At 60.2% G+C, this 24,790-nt stretch overlaps 1 protein-coding gene across 1 annotated transcript; it reads right to left on the bottom strand.

Moving 5' to 3' along the window:
* Positions 1–240: 240 nt before the first annotated feature.
* Positions 241–18,242, bottom strand: GAL3ST2 (galactose-3-O-sulfotransferase 2). Its single transcript, XM_065931177.1, has 4 exons — positions 18,153–18,242; positions 3,182–3,268; positions 1,806–2,070; positions 241–1,136 (listed from the first exon to the last, which is right to left on the bottom strand). The coding sequence occupies exons 1-4, from the start codon at positions 18,179–18,181 to the stop codon at positions 318–320; spliced, it is 1,200 nt and encodes a 399-aa protein (XP_065787249.1). The 5' UTR covers positions 18,182–18,242; the 3' UTR covers positions 241–317.
* Between the last annotated feature and the right edge of the window lie 6,548 nt (positions 18,243–24,790).

The following is a 24,790-nucleotide window of genomic DNA, read 5'->3' as shown; positions in this document are numbered from 1 at the left end:
TCTGAGCTCCAGACTCCTTTCTTCTGATGGAAGATCTCTCACTTTCCCACCTGGTAAGACGTTTCTATCTGGTGAATCTGATGAGCAGGCTCACATCCTCAGTTCAGGTGCGATGGTGTCCTATATTTCGGGTCCTCAGCGGAGAGGTCGCTTCCGAGAGGATGGATCATGGGTGGTCTTCGTCCTGAGGACTGGTGGTCTGGCAGGGCCTGGGTACCCCAGGTGCCCCCAGGAGACCCCTCGGAGCCTGAGGCAGCGCCCAGGGCCTTCCAGGAACAACAGGAGAGGGCCCAGCCAGAGCCCACGGTGCCGTCCTTCTAGGCCCCCAGGAAGGCGATGTTCTTGGGGGGCTTGTCGGGGAACTGCAGGGTGTACAGGTGGGCCATGTACTGGAGCTCGGGCATGACCATCCGCTGACACGTCTGCAGCGTCTGGTTGTCCAGGCCCGGCTTGAGGTTGTAGCCCAGGATGTCCGCCCTGCCTGACTGGTAGGGGCGCAGTCGGACATCGGTGATCTGCGACTTGTTCTTGGGCTCGCTGTCCTGCAGACACAGGGCGGCCAGCTCGCGCCGCCGCTCACGCAGCCGCGCCACCTCGGAGCGCAGCCGCCGCGGACTCAGCTCTGCGCGCAGCCGGGCCCAGAAGGTGCGGTTGAAGTGCTGGTAGAGGCGCCAGTCCAGGGCGCACCAGTGCTTGGCGCGCTCCTGGCCTGCGGGTGACAAGCTGGTGACGCTGTGCCGGCTGCGCGCGTTGAGCCTGAAGGCCACCACGTCGTCCAGCCGCCAGCGCAGCAGGCGCCGGAGCAACACCATGGACTCATCGAAGTGCTCCGCGATGAGCAGCAGCTGGAAGCGCCTCTCCACGTCCAGCAGGCGCGCGCGCACGTAGTCCTCCTCGGGCGGCGCGTCGTTGTCGAAACCCAGGTCGAACCACATGCTGTTCCGGGCGTAGGCGTTGCTCAGGCCCAGGCTCTGGTTATAGTAGGTCCACGGCGAGGCCAAGAAGGCGTCCAGGCTGGTGACGTTCCTAAAGGCGGGGACGTGGCTCTTGTAGTAGACGAAGGAGGACTCCAGCTGGAAGACGGGGTTTCTGAGGATGGAAAAGTAGAAGGTGTCGTTGGGCATGACTTTCTGCACCTGTTGGGAGACAGAAGGGGAAGGGCTGGTGACCCTCTGGGCTCCTTCAGGGGTGGTCCCGGGGGCAGGTGGTGCCTCCTCCCTTGCCCCCACCCCGCAGCACACCTGAGCCTGCCCCCGGCCCCCCACCCCCCGCACCCAGTCCCCTGCATCCAGTCCAGGCCACCTGGCTCCTCTGCCTGCCACCCTTCACCAGCATCCAGAACGACCTGAAAGCCCCTGAGCCTGGCCACGCCCCGGCCCCCATTACCTTCCCCGTCACTCCTGCTAAGTCTTTGGGGAGGAGGTCAGAGAAGCCCCCGGGAGGAGATGCCCTCTAAGCTAAGACCCGAATGACCCAGAGAAGGAGCCGTGAATACGTGGAAAGGGCCTGCGGAGGGACGAGCTGGTGAGTCTGGACCCAGGAGGAGGGGATTAAGAGGGGAGAAGGCGGCAGACGCCGGTTCCCGCTGCTGACTCAGAGAGCAACGCCCCCGGGAGTCCCGGGACCCCACCCGGGAGCCACGCCCTCCAGGAGTCCCGCCCCCGGAGCACCGCCCCTGGAAGCTCTGCCCTCTGGGAAGCCCCGCCCTCCCAGGAGCCCCGCCCCGGAGCCCCGCCCTCCAGTAGCCCCGCCCCATGGAGCCCAGCCCCGGGAGACCCGCCCCGGAAAGCCCCGCCCCCGCGCACCTCTGGCGGGTTGAACCTCAGGTGGTTGCACATGATGTTGAAGCGCCGCCCGGGGCCGCCCTGCTCCGCGCCCTCCACGTAGCGCGCCAGGAAGAGCCAGGGGTAACCGAGGTGGAAGCGGCCGCCAGCAGGCAACGCCGCCGACAGGTTGTGCGTCTCGGCGAAGCGGAAAAGGATGTTGAGCACCGTGCTGCTGGCCGTCTTGTGCGTCTTAAGAAACATGACGTTGGTGACGGGGGGCCCGTCAACTTGGTCCCCGAGTTGGCTGGGGGAAGAGTGCAGCGCCGTGGGCCGGGGATCCTCGCGCTTGCCCGGCCGGAGAGATCCCAGCCCCGCGACCCCTGAACCTGGAGGCCCGCAAACCTGCTCCACCGTCCAGGCTTCCCCGACCCACACTCCCTGAGCTGGAAACACCCCAGCCCAGCCCCGCCACTGTGCCCCCTTACCTGAGACCCCGCCCTAGCTGTGCCCTTCCAGTGGTTGCACCACCTGCTCCCACATACTGCAGGCTGCTCTCCCAGGCCCTGCACCCCTCTGCTTCCCAGCCTCCTGCGTGGCTCTGAGGGCGCCCAGCATGGCTCTGCCCTGTGAGCCAGGCCATATGACCAGCGGTGCTTGGCTGGCCCCTCATGCTGAGCGGGCTGACTCACTGCCGGGCAAGACTGGACGCTGATGCCCACTCCCATGATCTCAGGGTGGCACCCACCCAGTTGTGGACACCAGCCTGGAGCTACAGGTGCCCACCCTGCCCCAACACAGGACCCCAAAACAGGGCTGGTGAGAGTGACCCAGGATGGTGGAGACAGGGTCCCGAGGCTAGTGCCAGGCCTGGGGGGTAGGCAAGGATACCCAGGAACTTTAGCACTTCCCCTCTCCTGTGGAGATCAGCCAGGCCCAGGGCTGGAGGGCCATCCCAGCAGCCAGGCTAAGGCACTGGGGCTGGGTAGCCATCGGGAGGACCCTGGGCTTCACAGAGGCCATACCACCAACCAGCAGGGGGGCAGGGGTCCTGACCCCCAGACCACTAGGGGGTTCTAACCACCCCAGCCCTGCCTCCTGGTTACCCTCCGCACACAGCAGCTCTGCCCAGGGCACCCCCAACCTGGCCCAGATTCAACCCTCCCATATCCCTCCCCGGAGTTCTGGGCAGCTTACTGCCCATGGGAGATACTAGGAGGCCCCCAGGCTGGGTGACCACAGGAAGAGCCCCTCCTCCATTGCAGAGGGGAGGCTGAGGCCTGGAAGGGAGGCGTGGCCTGCCACAGTCACAGGCAGGGCTGGGTGCCACTTGGAGTGGGGCATGCTGGGGTCCCATCCCAGTATTGCTCGGGGAGGGGGCAGTGCCCAGACTTCAGGCCACCCAGTGGAGGACTCACGGCATGAGCAGCCTGACGTCCACATGCATGACGCCGGCGAGCAGGAGCACAGCCAGGGCCAGGAGGAGGAGCACGGCCCAGAAGCACCTGTGGGCAGAGGACCCCTCAGCACTGAGTACAGGGCCCGGAAGGAGCCTCTGCTGCCTACTCCCTTCCCTACCCGCCCCCCCTCCCAAGCGCCCGTGTAATAACTTGTGTCCAGCACCTACTGTGCGCTGCCCGTGGGGGCCCTGGGGCGGGGGGGAAGCCCAGGATGGGCCTGAGTCATCAGACACCACCCCCACTTCGCTCCCTGCACTGTCCACTGCTCAGAAGCTGGGAGAAGCCAAGAGGGGGACCTACTCCCTGGGGGGGCGGGGGCGGTCAGAGGTGAAAACAGGTCTGGGGACCCTCAACCCTGAGCAGGGCACCCTGAGAGACAGGCCTGACTGAGACCCCTGAGTTCCAGCCTAGGGCCCGTGAGGGCAGGGGGGCCTGCCTGGGTGCAGGAGCTGAAGGTGGTGTGGGCAGGGGTCTTGGGCCAGAACTCACAGGGAGAGGCAGTGAGCAGATGAGGAGAGACAGGCAGGGACTCCCTGTCCCGCCATCCCCTGGTGGGATGAAGAAGCTGCAGTAGCTCAGCCGTGAGGGGCTCCTTGCGCCGCACCACCCGGAGGGCCACTTTGTACTGAGGGGGGGGAGGCCCAGCCAGTCTCAGCTCTGCTCACAATCTGCAGGCCGCCCCAGACTTACACCCCAGCCTGGGCTCGCCCTGAACCCCCACAGGGGTGTGCAGAGGCATCGCAGCCTCCAAGGTCCAGACTGGCTCCAACTCTGCCCTCCAAACCCAGCCTACCCCCAGGGACAGCGGCTCCTTCACCTGCTCTGGTCCGTTCCCCCCTCCTCCCCCCTCCCCCGCCACCTTCTGTCCTATCCACGCTACTCCCGAACCCTGGTGGCCTGGCTACCCGCTCCTGTGTCCCTGCCCCGTGGTTCATTCCCCCTCAGCAGTCCAAAAGACCCTTTTATTGAAAAATCCGAAGTGCTCAAAGTCTTCTGTGGTAGTTCAGACGGTAAAGAATCGGCCTGCAATGCAGGTTCGGTCCGTGGCTCAGGAAGATCCCATATAGAAGGGCATGGCAACCCACTCCAGTGTTCTTCCCTGGAGAATCCCATGGACAGAGGAGCCTGGCGGGCTACAGTCCATTGAGTCTCAAAGAGTTGGACACAACTGGGTGACTAACACTTTCATTTTCTTTCAACAAGCCCAAACCCTTGATGAAATCCCATAATTGGAGAGCCTCCTGTGCTAAACCCTTCAGGAGAGTGCAAGTCTTTCCAGCCGGTCCCCAGGCCCCAGCTCCACACCTACCCTCCAGCCATTCCACTTCCCCCTGTTCCTCAAACACCCAGCCCCAGGACCTCTGCACTCAGGAGGCTTCAGCAGCAGACTGTCTACCCAGTTTCTGCATGAGCCGCCCCCCACTTCTCTGGGCTGTGGGCAGGGGGTCTCCCAACCTTCCTGCAGCTCACCCTGCCCCTCATATCTCACTGCCACCTGAAGGTGTCACAATTGCATCTGTCCCTTTGTAGTCTGTACTGCCCACTGGGCTTCCCTGGTGGCTGAGACGGTCAAGAATCCTCCTGCATTGCAGGAGACTTGGGTTTGATCCCTGGGTTGAGAAGATCCCCTGCAGGTGATAGTCACTCCTTTGTCCATGGAATTCTCCAGGCAAGAATACTGGAGTGAGTTGCCATTTCCTCAGCTCACTCCAGTATTCTTGCCTGGAGGATACCCATGGACAGAGGTGCCTGGCGGACCACAGTCCATGGGGTCTCGGAGAGTTGGACAGGACTGAGCGACTAGGCACACAGCACAGCTCTGCCCACTGTCAGGCAAGCTCCTCGGTTTCTGGAAGGGCAGCTGGCACGTGTGCGGTGCTCGGCTCGTGCGTGCAGCCCAGCACACATCCCACCCGCCACCGCAGACCTCCTGGTTTGAGTTGGCTTGGGGTGCCGAGGGAGGGGAAACCACAGGGTGGGAACGAGATCGGAAGCAAATCTGTTGAGTGTGAAATGTCCTGAGACACCAAGAGGAGGTTCCCAGCAGTGCTGAAAAAGGAGTCTGGAGCTCAAGGAGTTGCCAGGGCCAGGACATGCATTCACACATCAGCATAAAAAGGCCTGGCGTGCTGCAGTCCACGGGGTCACAAAGAGTCAGACACAACCGGGTGACTGAACAACAACCCATGTGACTTGGAACCTCAGCTGCAGGAATCAGAAAACAATGGCAGACTCCCCTCACCACTCTAGAAGCTTGGGAGGGACGCTGCTGGCTCTGGCAGACTCAGCCCCATCACACTGAGAAAACTGATGTCTCTCTCCCCATGCTCGTAGCCTGATAGTCACAAGATGGCTGCCAAGTTCCAGCCATCACATAAACATTTGCATCAGCGAGAAAGTAGAAAGGACAGGACCAGTCATAATAAGGAACCAAAAGCCTTTTAGAAGCCTCTAACAAACCTCCTCCTCCACCTTGGGTCTAATGCGGTCACATGGTCCCCCCCAACTGCAAGGGAGTGCTGAGAAAGCTTCACTTAGTGTTTACGGCTTCTGTCCTGGGGGGCACAAGGAGAAGGTGGTGACTGTCAGCCTCAACCGTGTTTGTGTAAATCCGTGGAAATGGTGGACTGCAACCTGGGCCTAGCTAGGTTTGCCCATGGAGGTAGACACACCTCTGAAATACAAGTGAGCTTCTTGCCTGTGGCCTGGCCGTGGCCCTGGATCCAGGGGGCCCAGCCTGCAGCAAGAACAGCCCCCGAGTCAGGCCCCTGTTTAGTCCTGATGGTCGGGCTGCAGGCACTTCCTGGACGTCTGGACAGAATTCACAGCCAGGCGGCCCTGGCCCTGCCTGCCTCCTGTGGCCTCAGCAGGGTGTTGGCAAAGCCACCGTCTCCGGGACCTGGGTTGTTTCCGGGCGTTCGCCACGCCTGTGTACAGTGCAGGCACCGCTTGAATCCAGGCGCTTTGGCCCTGATCTTCCAGTGGGCAGGCCCCTGTGTGCTGCCAGGCAGGGGCCCACCGGGACCCCTCACTCAGCCAGAACACCACCCCCTACACATCACCCACTCCTTTCCTTCTTGCAGACAGGTGCAAGTCAGGAAGGCGGGGCTCTGTGGCCTCTGCTGAGACCCCTGCTCCCAGGACACCTGGCAGCCCAACCAGCCCGGCGCGGGAGGGATGCTGATGGCTCATCAGAGCATCCTGACCTCTCAGGGGTGGCAGGCCTGCATGTGCTCCCCTCAGCCTTGCTCTGAGCTCCCGGGAGGAGTCACCCAGCCAGACACCGTCTCCAGGACGGACCTACGCTGACCGCCTGCCCCCAGGCACCAGGAGGCTTCACGACTGCCTTTCCCAGGTTGGTTCCGAGGCTCATGGCCCTTCCCCCTGAGCGCCCTCCTCACCACCTGCCCCCTGCTGGTGTCAGGGCCGGCTCTGAGGCCTCCTCTCGGGCAGATCCAAGGGAAGGGTGAGTTCCAGGTGTTCCCGTGTCCGAAAGAGGAGAAGGTCCCTCCTGGGCCCGCGTCTCCACGCGGCCTGTGTCCCCAGGGCAGCTGGTTCCTCGGGCTCCAGCGATGTGGAGCGGCAGCGGCTGGGACCAGGAAGGCCTCTGGGGGTAGTGGAGGGCCCGGCGGGGCTGGAGGGGACGAGGGGCCGCTCCGTGCGGCTGTCAGGTTCCAGGTGAGAGGGGCTGATGACGCCCCTGCACGCGGAGGCTGGCACAGGGAGCAGAGCCGGGACGGAGCTCCCTGACTGCCTGGGGCCCCCGCACAGCGCTCTGCGGGGACAGGACAGGGGCACGCGGGGGAGGAGCCCGGGAGGAAAGGGCAGCTGGCGGGTGATGCCGGACAGCGGGCGGCCAGACCTCGGCCTCGCAGGAACCTCTCGACAACCCCCCAGACAGAGACTCAGAAGTGGGCTCACACTGGCTGCAGGGCCGCCCCGTGAGACCCCTCTGGCCCCCTGGCCCCAAGCGGGGCGCAGGTCCCCACCCCCCACTGTGCTCTGGGGCAAGGAGATGGCCAGACCCCGCACCCAACAGTCTCGAAGCTTCATGTCATCCCCCAAAGAGAGTTTTTAACTCAGAATTCAATTTTAACTCATCTTCCCATGGAAGCACATCATGCGGTCATAGCAGGACAATTCTAAACAGTGTCAGGGAGCAGGGGCCTGCCAGGTGCTAGGAAGGGAGGCGACCGACCCCAGGGCAGGGATGGCGCCTGATGCCGTCCGGGGCAGTGAGCAGCCGGCCACCCATGGACAGGCCGCCGCGCCGGACTCCCAGCTGGCTCCGTCCATCAGAGGAAACCGCTCAGAGCCATGAAGGCGGCGGGTCAGGCGGGTGCTCCCTCCCTCCCAGGGCGCACCGCCTTTCCGGACCTCAGAGCCCCTGCCCAGCACGGACGTGTCCAGGGACTCACCCCTCCGCCATCTCAGGTTCTGTGATCTGGACACACACATGGCGGGGAGTCCCACATGCTAGGACACGGTGAGGAAGCCCGGGGCTCGCGCAGTGCTCCCCGGGGCCGGCCCAGCTGGGGAATGAACAGGAGCCGTGGGCTGGCGGCCTCCCCACGGGACAGGGTAGGGAAACCTCCGGGGGCACGGGACCCAGGGCAAAGGCGAACGAGCTGAGAGATGTCCAGCGGGACAGGTCGGGGAGAACCAGGCAGGAGCCGGCAGCCCTGTCACAGGGGGCGGAGGTCCGGGGCTGCTCCGGGAGGGGGCGCTGGGTGGATCTGGGCCCAGCGTCGCCTTCCCGGGGAAGGGCCGGGTCCGTGCGCCCAGGGGCTGTTTTCTCTCTAGGCTCTTGACAGTGTTTGGTCATTTTCATCACCTCAGTCCTGTGCCCCTTGTGTTTATTTCAGTCTCCAGTTTTTATTGCCATTTAAATGGATTCACAATTCATTTCTTGGTCCTTATCACTAGAGTGGAAAAAGCTTTGATTAAAAAAAAAAAAATGTGCCTTGTATCCAGTCAGTTTCAGCCACTGCACATGCCTCTGGCAGCCGAACGCTAGCGGTCTGCTGTCTGGTGTGACGGGGCACTGCCCGGCTCGCCGTCTACACCTGCCTGCTGGCCTGCGACCAGCCACATCACCAAGACAACCCAGGTCTCGCTGGAAAGAAACGGGCTTAAAAAAAAGTAAAAGAAAAGAAACGGTCTTTAGGGACCACAGCCTGGGGGCTGGGGGTGCTCGCTGCTCCGGGACGCTGTCAGTTGCTGGGTCCTCTCAGTGGACACAGCTGGGAACTCCCCGAGTTCACACCCACACGGCCAGCTCTGACGCAATGGTGTGTGCGGTGGTGTTCACTCACTCGGTCGTGTCCAACTCTGCGACGCAATGCACTGCAGCGCGCCAGGCTTCCCTGTCCTTCACTGTCTCCCGGAGCTTGCTGAAGCACATATCCAACTGAGTTGGTGACGCCATCCAACCATCTCATCCTCTGTCATCCCCTTCTCCTCCTGCCCTCAATCTATCCCAGCATCAGGGTCTTTTCCAGTCAACAGACTCTTCTCATCAGGTGACCAAAGTATTAGAGTTTCACCTTCAGCATCAGTCCTTCCAGTGAATTTTCAGGACTGATCTCCTTTAGGATGGACTGGTTTTATCTCCTTGCAGTCCAAGGGACTCTGCAGCACCACAATTTGAAAGCATGAGTTCTTCTGTGCTCATCCTCCTTTATGGTCCAACTTTCACATCCGTACATGACTACTGGAAACACCATAGCTTTGACTAGACGGACCTTTGTTGGCAAAGTGATGTCTCTGCTTTTTAATATGGTGCCTAGGTTTGTCATAGATTTTCTTCCACAGAGCAAGCATCTTTTAATTTTATGGCACAGCCACTCTCCACAGGATTTTGGAGCCCAAGAAAATAAAGTCTGTCACTGTTTCCATTGTTTTCCCATTTATTTGCCATGAAGTGATAGGATCAGATGAGATGATCTTAGTTTTTTGAATATTGAGTTTTAAGCCAGCTTTTTCAGCCTCCTATTTCACCTTCATCAAGAGGCTCTTTAGTTCCTCTTCACTTTCTGCCATTAGAATGGTATCATTTGCATATCTGAGGTTATTGATATTTCTCCTAACAATCCTGATTCCAGCTTGTGCTTCATCCAGTTCAGCATTTTGCATGATGTACTATGCATATAAATTAAATAAACATGGTGACAATACACAGCCTTGACGTACTCCTTTCCCAATTTTGAACAGGTTTCTCAGGAGGCAGGTAAGGTGGTCTGGTATTCTCATCTCTTGAAGAATTTTCCAGTTTGTTGTGATCCACATAGTCAAAGGCTTTGGCATAGTCAATAAAGCAGAAGTAGAAGTTTTTCTGGAATTGTCTTGCTTTTTCTATGATCCATTGGAATTTGGCAATTTGATCTCTGGTGCCTCTGCCTTTTCTAAATACAACTTGAACATCTGGAAGTTCATGGGTCACGTATGGTTGAAGTCTGGCTTGGAGAATTTTGAGCATTACTTGCTAGTGTGTGAGATGAGTGCAATTGTGCGGCAATTTGAACATTCTTTGGCATTGCCCTCCTTTGGGATTGGAATGAAAACTGACCTTTTCCAGTCCTGTGGCCACTGCTGAGTTTTCCAAATTTGCTGGCCTATTGAGTACAGCAGTTTAACAGCATCATCGTTCAGGATTTGAAATAGCTCAGCTGGAATTCCATCACCTCCACAAGCTTTGTTAGCAGTGATACTTCCTAAGGCCCTCCTGACTTTGCATTGCAGATGTCTGGCTCTAGATGAGTGATCACAGCTTCTCAATGACCCTCTTGCTACTGCTTCCTGTCTCCTCTCTTGCACCAGAGCCTAGTCTCAGACACAAGCTGGGGGAATCTGAGGCCCTGCCATCACTTTCTGCTCTCCACACACACCCCCTTAAGGTCAAGCCATTGTGGCACATGCTTTGCCCTCCCTCCACCCCTTTTTTATATTTATTTATTTGGCTGCATCAGGTCTTAGCTGTGGACGTGGGATCTTATGTTGCAGAGCATGGGCTCCAGAGCACACAACTCAGCAGTTGGGTCGCACGAGTCACGGCATATGGGATCTCAGTTCCCCAACCAGGGATCCAACCCACGTCCCCTGCTTTGGAAGGTGGATTCTTTACACTGGACCATCAGGGGAGTCCCTTGCTCCACCACTTGCATCTGCTACCATACCTGGGTTTCCAGACATAATGTGAGCTTCTCCAACCCCCAGCTGCCTAATGCTCCCTCATGTCCTCCTGACGAAGGACTTGAGATCCACCTGAGAGGGGCTCCCAGGAACCAGCAGGCAGACAGGCTGAGCCTCCGTAAGCTCGGGACTACGCTGGACCAAGTGTAGTATGCTCACATGCAGGGCGGGGCTGCCGGGAAAGGATGCCCACGTCAGCCCGCAGTCACCACCCGTGGGCCCCAGGAGGGTGGCCGCAGAGGCAGCGGGGGACGGTGCGGCAGCCGAGGGGCCAGGCCCCAGGGTCTGCTCGCTGCACACCTTCCCCAAGCCCCAAAGGGGTGCACTTCTGGAAGGCCATGCTGTGGTCACGGGGTTCCCGCACCGCAGTCGAGTCGCGTCGGCAGAGCTCACAAGACCCTCCAGGGAGGGCAGCTTGTCACTAGAGCCTGAGCGGTTGGTTTCTTTTTTTAAATTGAAGGATAATTGCTTTACAGTGTTGGTTTCTGCCATACATCGACCATGAATCAGCCACAGGGATACACATGTCCACTCCCTCGTAAAACTCCCTGCCACTCCCTTCCCCATCTGCCCCTCCAGGTTGTCACGAGCACTGGCTTTATGCTCCCTGTGCCACACGGCAGTTTCCCACTGGCTATCTACTTTACACAGCGTTTTATCATCCCATATAGTTAGAGCTTAAGCCCAGCTGGATGAGGCCCTCCTGGGACATTAATGGGCCTGGCTTTTCCCCTCCGTCTGCCCCAGGCCTGACTTTGTTCTGACACATAAAACTCACTTCAGCAAACACTGGGTGTTTGCTGGCCCCTTCAGAGGAGCCTCACTGAGCACCTCTTGGAAATTTCTGCTATCACATTTACAATAAGGGCCTTTGGCCTTAAGGGAACAAGTTCTCCACAGTATTGCAGTGAAAAGGAGAAAAGAGTAATGAGTTTTTCTCTCCTTCCCTGAAAACAAAGAAACAGAGAATAATGAGCAGGCCTGATCACTCCTAGTTTTTACTTTAACTGTTCCTAATCTGTAGTCAACATTCAAAAAATGAAGATCATGACATCCAGTCCCATCACTTCATGGCAAATAGATGGGGAAACAATGGAAACAGTGACAGACTTCATTTTGAGGGGCTCCAAAATCACTGTGGATGGTGACTGCAGCCATGAAATTACAAGATGCTTGCTCCTTGGAAGGAAAGCTATGACCAACCTAGACAGCATATTAAAAAGCAGAGTCATTACTTTGCTGACAAAGGTCCATATAGTCAAAGCTATGGTTTTTCCAGTAGTCATGTATGGATGTGAGAGTTTGACCATAAGGAAAGCTGAGAGCTGAAGAATTGATGCTTTTGAACTGTGGTGTTGGAGAAAACTCTTGAGAGTCCCTTGGACTGCAAAGAGATCCAACCAGTCCATCCTAAAGAAAAACAACCCCAAATATTCATTGGAAGGATTTATGCTGAAGCTGAAATTACAAAACTTTGGCCACCTGATGAGAAGAGCTGACTCATTGGAAAAGACCCTGATGCTGGGAAAGATTGAAGGCAGGAGGAGAAGAGGACCACAGAAGATGAGATGGTTGGATGGCATCACTGACTCGACAGACATGAGTTCAAGTTAGCTCTGGGAGTTGGTGATGGACGGGGAAGCCTGGTGTGCTGCAGTCCTTGGGGCCGCAGAGTTGGACACAACTGAGCCTGAACAGCGATGACCTATAACTAAGTTCGCTTTTCGACCTTTGACTCTGCAAGAACGATTTCTGCACCTATTAACTCTATGTAACATATCCTATATCTGGTGCTCACCTTTACTGCACGCTCTCTCTCTCTCTCTCTGCAGACCACCTCTTGTAGTTTTTCTCATTTTTTGCACTCAGAAAGAAGGCCATAGTTCAATACACAACATAGTTCAAGACCCAACTACCCAACATCAACCTACGACTGCTTCCGAAACAATGCAGGAGGAAGAAGAATACCAGATCCTGATGTCCTCGTCCCTCATCACCACCCCAACTGTGAGCCCTCATCTATGGGATCCCCTGACTCCTCGTGGAAGAGGGCCCAGTCCTCAAGGCACGAGCCTGTTCTGTTCTGTCTCCCCGCACTGGTTGAGAATTAAAGCCACCTTTCTATTTCCTCCAAATTGTCTCTGTTTTTTTGTTGTTGTTGTTTGGCTTCAATGGGCAGAGAATCCAAGATTTTTGGTGGTAACAACAGCAGCCCAAGAACAATAATGTCTTCAGAGAAATCCCTCATTTCTAAGGAGAGGCTCTTCCTTTGCAGAAGACGGGCTGGTGCTCGGGAAGCCACTTCTGGGCCTGGCAGCGGGAGGGCTGCTCTGCCCCTCAGGGCCACAGGGTCCCGGGCACTTGCCGTCTGTCTTGGGGAATGGAATCCTGTACAGCCCAGCTGTTAGCCTTTGACACGCTCTGAAATGAGGCACTCTGCTCCAGGAAAACTGGTGGAACAGGTCTTTACATAGATATTTTCAGAACTGATTTTACGAGTCCAATTCTTGTGTGTCCTCATCTTAAGAAATCACTAAATCCCTTCATGGTGACATCAGCTCCTCATGACTAGCAGAAAACCTTTTGTAAGATAAGCCTTGATTTCATGAACTCCTCCTTCACCAAAGTCACACACATTGGCCCCACACACACACACACTTCCTCTTTGGAGCAGTCTCACAGAGCTGCCTGGGGTGCTGTCTCCCAGGCTGTGGTCCTCATTTGCCCCAAATAAAACTTAACTCACAACTCTCGCGTTGTCCATCTGTTTTAAGTGAACATTGGAAAACCGCCTCCCCAGTCTGCCTCACAGTCCCCTCCTCCTGCCCCAGGGAGTGCTCACAGACCCTCACCCTTAGGGCCAGCTCAGCGGCTGCACAACCTGGGGAAAGCGTGGGGTATATGAATTACATGTCAATAAAGCTGTTTTTAAAAGTCAAATAATAATAAATAGAAATATTTTTGAAGAGTTCAGGGCTATAAAAGTCACCTTTTTCAAAAGTCACCTTTTAAAAGTCAATAAATGTAGAATATTTAAATATACCTGAAAATTATAAACCATGTAACACCACTTCCTGTGCTGTTGATTAAAGAGGCTTCCTGTGAGGAAGGACCGTGAGGACCTGACCACTCAAACCAAGGGTTCTCGGTGAAGCCCCTTTCTCTCTGGTTTGGCCTGACTCACTCAATAGGAAGACTGCCAAGAGCCCCAAGCCTCCTGCACGTGGAGCCCAAGTGTGGGGGCTCCGGGCTACAGCCAGGTGGTGGGCTCTGCCCTGCTCAGGGACAGGGGTCTCCTGGGGTGGCCAGGCGGCCAGCACCCCTCAGGCTTTGCTATTAGGGTCATGGATCGTGGGCTCAGAAGTGGCACCAGCCGGCCCTGCAGCAGAGCGGCCGGAGCTGATGGGGCCGCCGGGCGGGGCACTGCTCCCGTTCCAGTGGGAGCTGGCGAGGGGGAGCTCAAGGCCCCTAGCCCCCAAGGCCCAGGTGAGCAGCTGGCTGACTGCTGAGTGCTCCAGGTGGGGCCGTTCAGGGAGAATTCTGAGCATCTGAAGTAAGAACCAATAAAAGATCTGAAATTATGGGTAATAAACAGTACGAGGACACCTCCTTGAATTGGACATCTCCAATTCAAGGAAGTTCTCCAGAAGGACAACATCTGCCCACCACTCTGTACTCAGCGAATTTTACCCAGAATCGAGAAACACGGCGCCCGACGAGATCCAGCGCCACAGGCAGAAGGCTCTCGGAGGCCCAGGGCCACACCTGGTCATCTGCCCCCTCCTCGGTGATCCCGTAGCCCGAGGGACGCAGGAATGAGCTGAAAAGGGCCAGCCTCCCCCCACCCACACACACACAGACACACAAGGTCAAAGCCTCCATCTGTCCTCCTGCTTTTCCAGAACAAAATCTCCCTTGGCTGATCCCAGGGCCCAATCCAGGGCTCCCGTGTAGGATCCAAAGTGGCCACATAAACACACCCACAGCGGTCACCAGCGGTGGTCTGTCCATCCATCATTCCTTCCACTTGTCCTTGCTGAGCCCCAAATGCCCTACTGGGTGTGGGGCCAAGCCAAGGAGGTAGGTGCAATGGCAGCATTTAATTATCAGGGGCCAAGGATAAGACTGAACTTATAAGACTTCAAGGGTAAGAGGAGGCAGGCTCCCTCCTCACAGATCAGCCCTTGGCTGGGAAGGCTTCATCCTCAGGAAACCAGACCCTGCCCCCCTGCCCCAGCTCGGCTGTTTGAGAAGAACAAGGAGGTGCTGGCCCCCGCTGCCCACCCCCACCCCCAGACACACCAGCAGGAGGTCTGGCACAGGGCTGGCCAAGGTCTCCTTGGGCCTGGGAACCCTGTGATCAGGATGGGTGAGGCCGTGGTCCAGTGAGTCCAGGGCAACAGCCATCTGTACAAAGTGAAATAAAGTCGCTCAGTCGTGTCCAACTCTTTGCAACCCCGTGGACTGTAGCTTATCAGGCTTCTCCATCCTTGGGATTTTCCAGGCAAGAGTACTGGAGTGGGTTGCCATTTCCTTCTCCAATCTGTACAAAGATCAAACCAAAAAGAAGAAGGGACGGTGCCCAGATGTCCAAACTCAACATCCCCCACATAGAGGGAAGGAGTGGGGGCACCCTCCACCCAGAGGATGCTGCTAACACAGAAAGGAAAGTCACCCTGCCGCTGCATGCAGGGTGCAACAGAGAAGAAACGTGGCCAAGACGCCCGTCCCCTCAGCCAGTCCCCACCTGTCACCGCCCACCGAGTCGGGAGTGAGGGGCCTTGCTTTGTCCAGAATCTGAGGCTGGCAGGAAGAACCTTGCAATTTCTGCTGCTTCTCCCTCAACACTGTCCTGAGACAGCACCCACCCAGGAAGCTGCCGTGCCACTGTCCAGGAGGGGACACCCAGATGCCGAGCCCCGGGAGTGAGAGGCGGCCAGGGCCTTCCAGCCCCGCGGCCGTCCAGCTGGGCACACCGGCTGGTGGGGCAGGGCGTCGCCAAGGGTGCCACTGAGCCAAAGAGATGGGTCAGCGCGGCCTGGCGCAGCCAGGCCTCTGGTGCTGCTTACGGGATTGCTGATGTGAGGAGAGCCCAGGGTGGCCCGCCTGACCCTGACAGGGCCCTCTGAGTCCTTCCCCCAAGGGGGCTGCTTCATGCTCTACAACCTGGGGGTGTTTCCTCACCTCGGGTGACACCACATTTGCCCTGAAGTCAGTTCAGTGGGTCACACCCTGAGAGCCGGAGGTTGCAGCCAGCACTCTTAGAGAATAGTGTGAAATAGAACCAAACAGAACAGAAAGAAAAGGATAGACGTAGAAGAGAATAGGTGTAGATACGGAATCTAGTAGATACAGAATCAATAAGTATAGAGTTGTTTAGGCGCTAAGCTGTGTCACTCTCTTTTCTACCCCGTGGACTGTGGTCCACCAGGCTCCTCTGTCCATGGGATTTCCCAGGCAACAACACTGGAGTGGGTTGCCATTTCCTCCTCCAGGGCATCTTCCCAATCCAGGGATCAAACCCAGGTTTCTTGACTCCCCTGCACTGGAGGCGGATTCTTTACCACTGCATCACCTGAAAAGCTCCAGATACAGACTGGCAAAGAATAAATGCAGACTAGAGCAGACTAGACAGTATCTGAGAGTGTGGGAGGGAGCGTGGCTGCGGGGAGACGTGTTTCAGACAGACACAGCACACGGAGATTCAAGTTTGTCCCAGACAGCGATGCTGCACGCTTTCTTCCCCCGGGTCGCCATGGAAACAGGTCCACTCTTCTGCCCAGTCACCATGGAAACAGTCCACTCTTCCTCATCATTCAGTTGCCATTCTGCCTCCATCACCTCATGCTCAGACCAAAGTGTCCCCTTGTCCACTGAAAAGCGGACTGCAAGCATTCTGGCCGGCCCCACTCTGGACTGTTTCTGGCCCCCATCCAGCCCACACGTGGCCGCCGCAGCTCTGCGGCAGCAGAACGTTGCCAGACGCCCTGCCCTGTCCCCTATCCGCCTGCACTACCACGTGTACTATTTACCCACCCTAAGAGCTGGCCTGAGGCCAGGAGAATCACGCAGCCCCCATGGGGTCACACAGCCCCACGGGGTCACAGCCTTCTATGGGGTCACACAGCCCCCACAGCCACTCCCTGGTCCCAGCACCCCAGAAGATTTTTGTCCCAAGAAGCTGATCTCAAAAAACCACAAACACAACATTCCAAGGACCTGAAGCCAAGGCGTGGAGTTGGGGGACCATTCCAAAGGCTCCCATACAGTCAGGGGGATTGATGTCCCAGCATCTCAGGCCAGGAGGCTCACCCAGACCCCTCACCCCGCCCAGCGGAAGAAGTCTGGTCTCCATTCCAGGCAGCCCATCTGGCCAAACAGCCCACCAGGCTCCCCCGATCCACACTTGTCCCCTCGTCCTTGCGGACCCCTGGGCTCCCCCAGCCCACACTTGTCCCCTCGCCCCCATGGACCCCTGGGTATCCCCGGCCCACACCCATCCCCCCCATCCCCGTGGACCCCTGGGCTCCCCCGGCCCACGCCCGTCCCCTCCATCCCCGTGGACCCCTGGGCTCCCCCGGCCCACGCCCGTCCCCTCCATCCTATGGACTCCTGGAAGCCTCCAGCCCACGCCCGTCCCCTCCATCCCCGTGGACCCCTGGGCTCCCCCGCCCACGCCCGTCCCCTCCATCCCCGTGGACCCCTGGGCTCCCCCTGCCCATGTTCATCCCCTCTGCCCCGTTGGACCCCCGGACTTCCCCGGCCCATACTCGTCCCCTCGTGCCCGTGGCATCCAGACATGCTGCAAGGCTGAGCCTGCTGGTGCCCTGTCCTGGGTGGCAGGCGGCCTCTCTGCCCACAGGCCCAGGGTGCTGACCAAGAAGATGGGCCCCAGGCATTCCCTCAAGTCAGAGAAAACCAACCCGAAGTTCTCGGCCTTCAGGACCACCAAGTGTGAACCTGCACACAGCCCTTCCCCCCCGAGGTCTGCACTGCACCTGCAAGCCTGGGATACCCACAGCAGCCGCCCAAGCCTTCTGTCCCAACAGCACCCATGGGACCCACCCTTCCATCAGGGCCAGGACAGCCCGTGGGACCCGGTCTGGACCCCAGATAGTGGAGCGACACCCACCAGTCAGCCCTCCAGGGAGGCCCCAGGAAGAGGTTGGTCACGTCCCCCTGCCCTCGGGAAGCGGTGGCTGTGGGCTGAGGAGAGGGGGGCCCCGGAGGCACAGCAGCCCCCCTCGAGCCAGGAGAGGACAGGGGTGCTTGCAGATGCCACGCCCCTCCCCTCCTGACCTCCGCAGCACGAACAGGCTCTAGGGCCCAGGGCCCGGCCAGCACCCTGAACTGCACAGGCGGCTGACTGGCCCTGAAGTGCCGGAGCTGGGTGGGGGACACAGCCAGCCCCCCAGAAGGTGACCACAGAACTGAGGCCGGCAGAGCCCGACCCCAGCAGCTGCCCACCCAGGCCTCCAGCCCAGACACCAAATCCCCGTCTCCTCTGCCCACATCCCCCTTATCCCAAACACCCACCAGGCCCAGGACAAGAGCTGGGACAAGGCCAGCCGGTCAGGAGAGGGGGCTCCCCACTGCCTGAAATGAAGCCCATGAGGGTGAACTCAGGGCGAATGCCCGGCCCAAGGCGATGCCCCAGGAGGACTTAGTCCATCAGGCGCTCAGGCCCCCAGGACTGAAGAAGGAATCTGGCCCCTGTGATGACACAGCCCCCGCTTACCTCTGCAAGCCCCCTAGGGAGGACGGCATGCTGGCAGGTGGTGATCCGGCCTGGCCCCTTGTCCCACTCGGGCGAGAGGCCGCAGGGCACCAGCAGGGTGTGACGCTGGGCACGGTGGGAACTCGAGACGTGCACCTGCCAGCCTGGGGTGGGGCTGCGCCCTGAACCCACTCCTGAGCCCGGGCCTTCCCGGGAGAGGCCGGCGCCTGGCACACGCCCCCGAGCCTGCGCCCGCTCACCCTGCCCCGCTGCACAGTAGGTCAGCCCGGGGGGCCTGCAGGGAACGGCGGGCGGCGACAAGGCCTCTGGGTGCAGGATCAGGGCAAGACGCAGATCCTGCCGAGGGTTGGTAGACGGCTCTGAGGACAAGGAAGAAAGCAGGAGCCAAAGTCAACAGCTTTTCTCTTTTTCCTCCTCCTTTTCAAAAGCTTCACCCAGGAAGAAAACTTAGCTGTTATTTACACCTTGGGCTGGAAAAGAACTTTCAAAGGAGGACATTCAGGTAGAAAATTTTAAATTTAGCAGATTCTACTCAATGTAAGTACACTTCTTTCTTTTGGAAATAAATAAATACAATTCAAAGACAACAACCGAGAGAAATATTTGCAGCATTTTAACCAAATGTCAGGTCCATAGTGAAGTGAGGTTGCTCAGTCGAGTCTGACTCTTTGCGGCCCCATGAACTGTAGCCTACCAGGCTCCTCCATCCATGGGATTTTCCAGGCAAGAGTACTGGAGTGGGTTGCCATTTCCTTCTCCAGTTAGGTCCATAAGGAAAGACAAAATTCCCCATGGCACCGTGAAGCACCCCAGCCCCAGCCAGCCGGGGTCTTTGGCCATGTGGGTGCCGGGGGGCCACAGTGGCCGGGCACTTTGGGCTGCCTGTCCACAGGCCCTTCCCCAGCCTGGTCTGACCCGTCGGGGAGGGTAGGCAGATGTGCGCCCAGAGGCCTTTCTGCCAAGCTGGTGGAGAGGCCTCAGGGGCACACTCACCTTCTCTCCAATGGCACCTCGGACACAGCAGAGCTTGGGGGGCGGGGGCGGAGTTCAGAGAGCCCGCACCCGAGAAAGGGTGGGGAGAAGGCCGGGGCTCTGGCTCCCGACCCCATAGGGGTTCTGGGAGGGCCTTACTTGGGGGAGCTGGAGCCCCACACTGCGTACCTCGTCTCTGTGGGGGAGAGTGGGGATGAAAAGAGATAAAGATGGAAGCGCTGTGCTCCCAGCCCTGACCTCACCGGTGAGCCCCACCTGCAGCACCCCAACACCAGACAAAGCACCAGAAGGCTCCAGGGCGCGGCTGCCAGGACTCACGGGGCCAAGTATGGGCTCGTCTCACCTGACAGACCACTGCCCCGCACACCCCGCTCCCAGTGGAGCCACACAGCCCAGCCCAAGGTCAGGAGGCAGGGCATCGTCCGCCTGCAGCCGCCCTCTGTCCCCGGGGCCCTGGGGCAGTCCCCTCCTGGCACAGGAGGCCCCGGTTTGCTGGAGCAACTGGTCCTCCCCATGGTGCGGGTCTGAGGGGCTCCTTGACTTTCTCAGGGCCCTCGCTGGGCCAGGAGGCAGCTGTCTGCCCGGCTCCTCCGGGTCAGGGCTGGGCAGGTAAACGGCCATCACCAGCTCCGGCTTCGGAGGCCCATTCCTTCCGCAGCAAGGCGGCACGTGGCTCCAGGGGAATGAGAATCCTCCCTGAGCACCCCAGGGTGGGAGCCCCACCTCTGGCCAGCGGTGGGGAACGCTGAGGGCCACATGTGAGGAGGTCTCGGGGCAGACCCCTCACTTCCTACCCACCGAGGTCTCAGGCCTCGCTGTTGCTACAAAAGTTTGCTCTCCTCTAAACGTTCCCCAGACACTCGGTGATGGACCTGGGGGACGGGCTGCTGAGCAGAGACCCCGAGGGTCCCCTGGGGCCCCACCTGCGGGGACACAGATGGTCCTGGGGTGTTGGCTCCAGGTGAGGGCGGCCAGGAGCCAGGCAGAGTCAACGGCTGCACCCCCAGTTCAGGGCAAGGCTGCTGGAGCCTGGAGCCGCAGCAGTCAGCATCTGCAGTCAAAGGCAGGGGCCCGCAGCAGGTCCTGCCGGTGCAGCCAGCAGCAGAGAGCAGGAGTGGACCACGGGCCCGGCCAAAATCAGGGCGTCTCAGGGCTCAGCCCTCAGGAGCCGTGGGGAGGGCAAGGCCCTCAGGGCTGGAGCGGGAGGGGCCTCCAGGAGGGTAGATGCCCACGAGTAGCCTGGACAGGGAGCCAGACGGGGCAGGGAGCGGACACAGCCACGCACAAGCCTGACCCGGCCGCTGTGGGGGGAGGGCTGGGGGCTGGGGGCTCGGGGAACAGCTCTGGGCGGCTGGGGGCTGGATGCTGACCTTGGGGGGCTGGAGGCTGGGGAACTGGGGTCCAGAGGGCTGCGTGCTAGCCTTGCAGGGCAATGGGGACTTGGGCCTCCTTTCTCCGGAGCAAACAGATCCCCACAGCGACAGGTGGGGAGTGGCCTGTCTGCACCAGAAAGACCCTCCATCAACCCAGCCCGCCGACTCACGGCTTCTGCGAACTCTCCCAGGTGCCCTCACTGAGTGCCCCACCCCCATCACAGCCCCTCAGGGTCGGGCTCTCGGGGGTCCCGGGGGACGGCTAGGAGCCCCGCATCCCCCTTCCCCGTCTCCTGTCATCAGGAGCCCTGTGCACCCCCGCCTGTGACTGGGGCTCTTGGTCTCCTGAGATGGCCCTGTTCCGACCTCGGGGACAGGACAGGACGGGGGTCCCTGGGCAGCACAGCCCTGGGCTGCCCTGCGGACTTGGGAGCTCTGGTTAGGGGGCCGCGGGGCCCCCACGGAGGCAGGCATCACTGCATGCCATCTGCCCCATGCCCGTGACCCTGTGGGTGGAACCCGAGGCCGCCCTGCAGACAGGCCCCAGCACCCACTCTGCGGGGCTTGGATGGGGGACAGCCGTGCCGCCCTGGGTCCCCACGGCCTGGCCTTGCCAGCGTCAGAGGCCTTGGCCCGGCGGCCACAGCCCTTGTCACCCGGAGCATCCAACATCCCCGAAGGCCCAGATGCCCCCTCTGTCCTGCTCACCTCCTCCTGCGTCCGGAGGCCACGGTGCTACTGGCGGGGGCATTGCTCCCTCACATGCCCAGCAGCCTCCGCATTCCTCGCCTGAAGGCTCTGGCCGGCCCCACCTTTCAGGGGAACGCTCTCTCCCCACCCAACCCCTCTCCTGCCCCTACACCCACGGATGGGGGGGGGTACATCGCTCTCCAGCTGGGGTCCCAGCACCCAGATCCAAGCAGGAGGAGCGGGACAAGGTGGGCGGCACAGGGGCCATCACTGCGGCCCCAGCTCAGATCTGGGCTGGGGGACACGGGGGGTGGGGGGCTGCCTGGGCTCAGGAGTGATGGCGGGAGCCCCTGTGAGGCCAGGGTCTGGGGGCTCCCGCTCACCCCGACAGGGCCCGGGAGTCGATGGGACTCCAAGAAGATTCCAGCAAAGCGTGGGAGCAGGTGCGGGGGCGTGGCCAGCAGAGCTGCGCCTCCTCCCCTGGGCTACGCCCGTCCAGAGACTTCGGATGCACCCCCCTCGCCAGCCCAGGGCTGGCGGGCCCTCAGGACTCGGGCTGGTGAACCCCGGGAGTGGGTCGCACGCAAGGCGGCCCCCACCCCTGCCCCGCCCTCCGGCTCTGAGCCCGGGGGCCGCAGAGGACTGGGAGCCGCCAGCCGACCACCCTTCGACCACCCGACCTGCTCCCTCACTGCCCCGACGCCCGGGCTGTGGATCCTGCTGCTGCTCACTCTACCCAGAAACAAAGGGGCCGTAGTCTGACCATGGCGGCCGCCCCACAGGAAGCCCGGACCACCTCGCGGGAAAGGAGAGGGGAAGAGGCCCTGGGTAGACAGGCCCACCAGGGATGCCCGGCAGCCGCTTTCTCACACACCCCTGCACCAGGATGGCTCTGGAAGCCTGCCAGGACGGACCCGTCCCCGCAGGGCGGCGGGGAGGAGCAGGAGTCACCAAAGGCCGTCCCAAGTGCGTTCACCAGGGTGACAGTCCCGGAAGGGGCCGCCGCCCGGGGAACAGGGGGAGACAGCCTGTTCTCTCGGCCCCCAGGGTCTGAGGGGCCTGGACCCTAGGACAGCAGGCCTTGGGCAAGGCAGCAGTGGGGCTGGTGGGGCCCCCGCCCCTGGTCCTGGCAGAGGTCAGAGAAGAGACAGGGAGCAGGCCAGGGTCAGCATTCCGTGAGAGTGAGGTCAGGAGTCAGGGTCACCTGCACCTTTCTGGGGTCAGCGTCCTGATGGACATGCTCGGGTGGCCCACATGCAGGGCCACACGGCCACCAGTCTCCCCCAAGCCTCGGCTCTGGAATGCAAGTCCAGCTTACAGGATGGGGACTCTGCTCTCCTGCAGGCCTGGGCAGGGTGCCTCCTGCCCAGGTGCACCCCATCCCGGGGGCTGAGCAGTGGGAGACGTCCTTGCACCCCCAGGCTCTCTAGTGGCTCCCGCCCCTGCCTGCGGCTTCCTCCCACCCGGGGGCTGCCCACAGCCCCTTCCTCACCACCCCCGGGCCCTCCAGCAGGACCTCCTCTTACATAACCTCTTCTCAGGTTGCAGTTTAGAGGCTTTAAGGTGAAAATCAACTTTCTCTAATCCAAAGACAATATACTCTCAGCCCCTCCCAGGCACCTTCGGGGACTATTCTGGGAAATCACAGATGTGTGTGTGTGGGGGGGTCTCTCCTGCTCCCCGCCCCAGACACAGAAGTTGTCAGGTCTGGAAGGCGGGCCTCTGGCAGTCCAGCCTGCTTGGCACCCTCCCTCTTGTTTCACTGACTCCAAGCGCTGTCCACTGAGACACCCCAAAGCAGAGAGGAGTCACGGGGGGGGGGGCTCAGAGGACGGCAGCCCCCACCCCAGCGGCTGAGTCCTAGAACAAGACTTCCACCTTCATCAACCCCCACCCTCAGGGTTACCCCCCCACCCTCGGGTCAACCCCCCACTCTCAGGGTCACTCCCACCCTCGGGGTCGCCCCCCCACTGTCGGGGTCACACCCCACCCTCGGGATCACACCCCCGCTGGGGCCGCCCCCCAACTTCATCATGCCCCCCACCCTCAGGGTCACCCCAGTAGGAAACGCCTAATGAGCCTGCCTCCCAGGACCCAGCCTCTGCCACCTCCTCCGCTGGGGGATCCGTCGCCCGGCCCCCTCGCCCCAACCCTGAAACAGGTGGGAAACGCCAGCCTGCACCCTGGCCTCCAGGGTCTGAGGCGGAGCTGCAGGGGCTGCCCACTGGAGGCCAAGAACAGAGACCAGCCACAAGGCGCTCGGGGAGCCCCGCGGGGCCTCGTGCCGAGCCCGGGATGGTGGGAAGGGGCCGGAGCCCGCCGCCAGGGCCAGCGAGGCAGAAGGGCTCCAGAGTCCCGGGTAGGCCCAGAGCCCCCAGTCCAGGCGGGTCCCGGGACCAGGTAGGGAAACAGCAACCCGTGGGGAGGGAACCACACTTCAAAGCCTGGCAGACAGCAGGAGGGGCCAGTGGTGGACAGACTAGAGGGCCCCCAGCCCAGGAAGGCTTTCACAGGTGACCTGACAGCCCCTCCTGGGCCAGCATGGGGGCTGGACACAGGCCCCTGGCCTGTGCCCTGAAATACTGCTGAGCCACGACCCTCCCCCCCAAGGGGAACACCCATCTCCCCCAGGGTGCACCCCTTCCACAGTCAGGGGGTCCTGGCCAAGCAGGGGGCCTCCAGCCAGCCGTGGCACTGGGGGCCGGGCTCGTGGCCCCTTCGAGGCGGGCTGAAGCCCAGGCCTGTCTCAGCCATCCAGTCCAGTGGAGCCACTGGACCCCTGAGTCAGCCTGTGTCCGGCTCGTCCAGGTTCGATCCGAGTGCACCTGCTCCTGCCAGAAAAACCAGGCAAAGCCTCCAGAAGTATAGACAATGACCTCTCCTCCCCACCGGACCCTACTTCCAGGCCCTCTGCAAAGTGAGTACCCGCCACGGTCTCCACGCAGGAGGGTTCTGTTGGAACCAGCGTCCAAGGGTCCGTGACCTTTCTCGGAAGCAGCGATCTGTCCCCTCCTCTCCCCAAGGGCCTCAAGGGCCACACTTGCCTTCTCCTCAACAGGCGCAGGGCCAGCAACCAGCTGCTGACTGACCCCAGCTGCACACAGCACTCCACGCATCGCCTGGTGGCACCGCCCACCGCCATGTGTGCCCATGTGCCGTGTGCACGCTCGTGTGCCGTGTGCGTGCCCGTGTATTCTCTGTGTGTGTATACAGGTCAACACTGCAGGGTGAGCCCCAGTGGCAAACTGCAGGGCCAGTGGTTGCCGCTTCACTTTTTGACATTTGGGCAGACCAGCTTTGTCCTACAAGGAAGCAGGGGTTTCCCCTGCCATTTCCCCTGCCATTTGCTCCCTCCCACCCCAGAGTCACTAAACCACCTTCTCAAAGCCCCACTGTTACTATAGCAGAAAATGCCTCCAATTGTTAAGCCTTCTAGTAATTCATGCATTACTTTAAATCTCCAAAATAAACTTGGTGAGTTCTAACACTTCTTACGGGAGTTCTCTCTGCACCACAAAGGCCCCCACTGCACATTGCAAACAGGACCTGACCACCTCTGGCAACTTTAGGAAGCCAGGAGAG

The sequence above is a fragment of the Muntiacus reevesi genome, chromosome 1 (assembly GCF_963930625.1).
Source record: "Muntiacus reevesi chromosome 1, mMunRee1.1, whole genome shotgun sequence".
In the NCBI taxonomy this organism is placed as follows: domain Eukaryota; kingdom Metazoa; phylum Chordata; class Mammalia; order Artiodactyla; family Cervidae; genus Muntiacus; species Muntiacus reevesi.
Note: the sequence above shows the minus strand (reverse complement) of the source record. Positions and strands in the feature narration are given on the sequence as shown.

Bases quoted from the DNA above. Each gene is read 5' to 3' on its own strand.
- GAL3ST2 (XM_065931177.1), bottom strand. From the start codon at position 18,181: ATGCCGTCCTCCCTAGGGGGCTTGCAGAG. The intron at 2,071-3,181 runs GTGAGTCCTCCA...CTCTTCCCCCAG, and splicing joins GACGTCAGGCTGCTCATGCC to CCAACTCGGGGACCAAGTTG. The intron at 1,137-1,805 runs GTGCGCGGGGGC...GTCTCCCAACAG, and splicing joins TGAGGTTCAACCCGCCAGAG to GTGCAGAAAGTCATGCCCAA.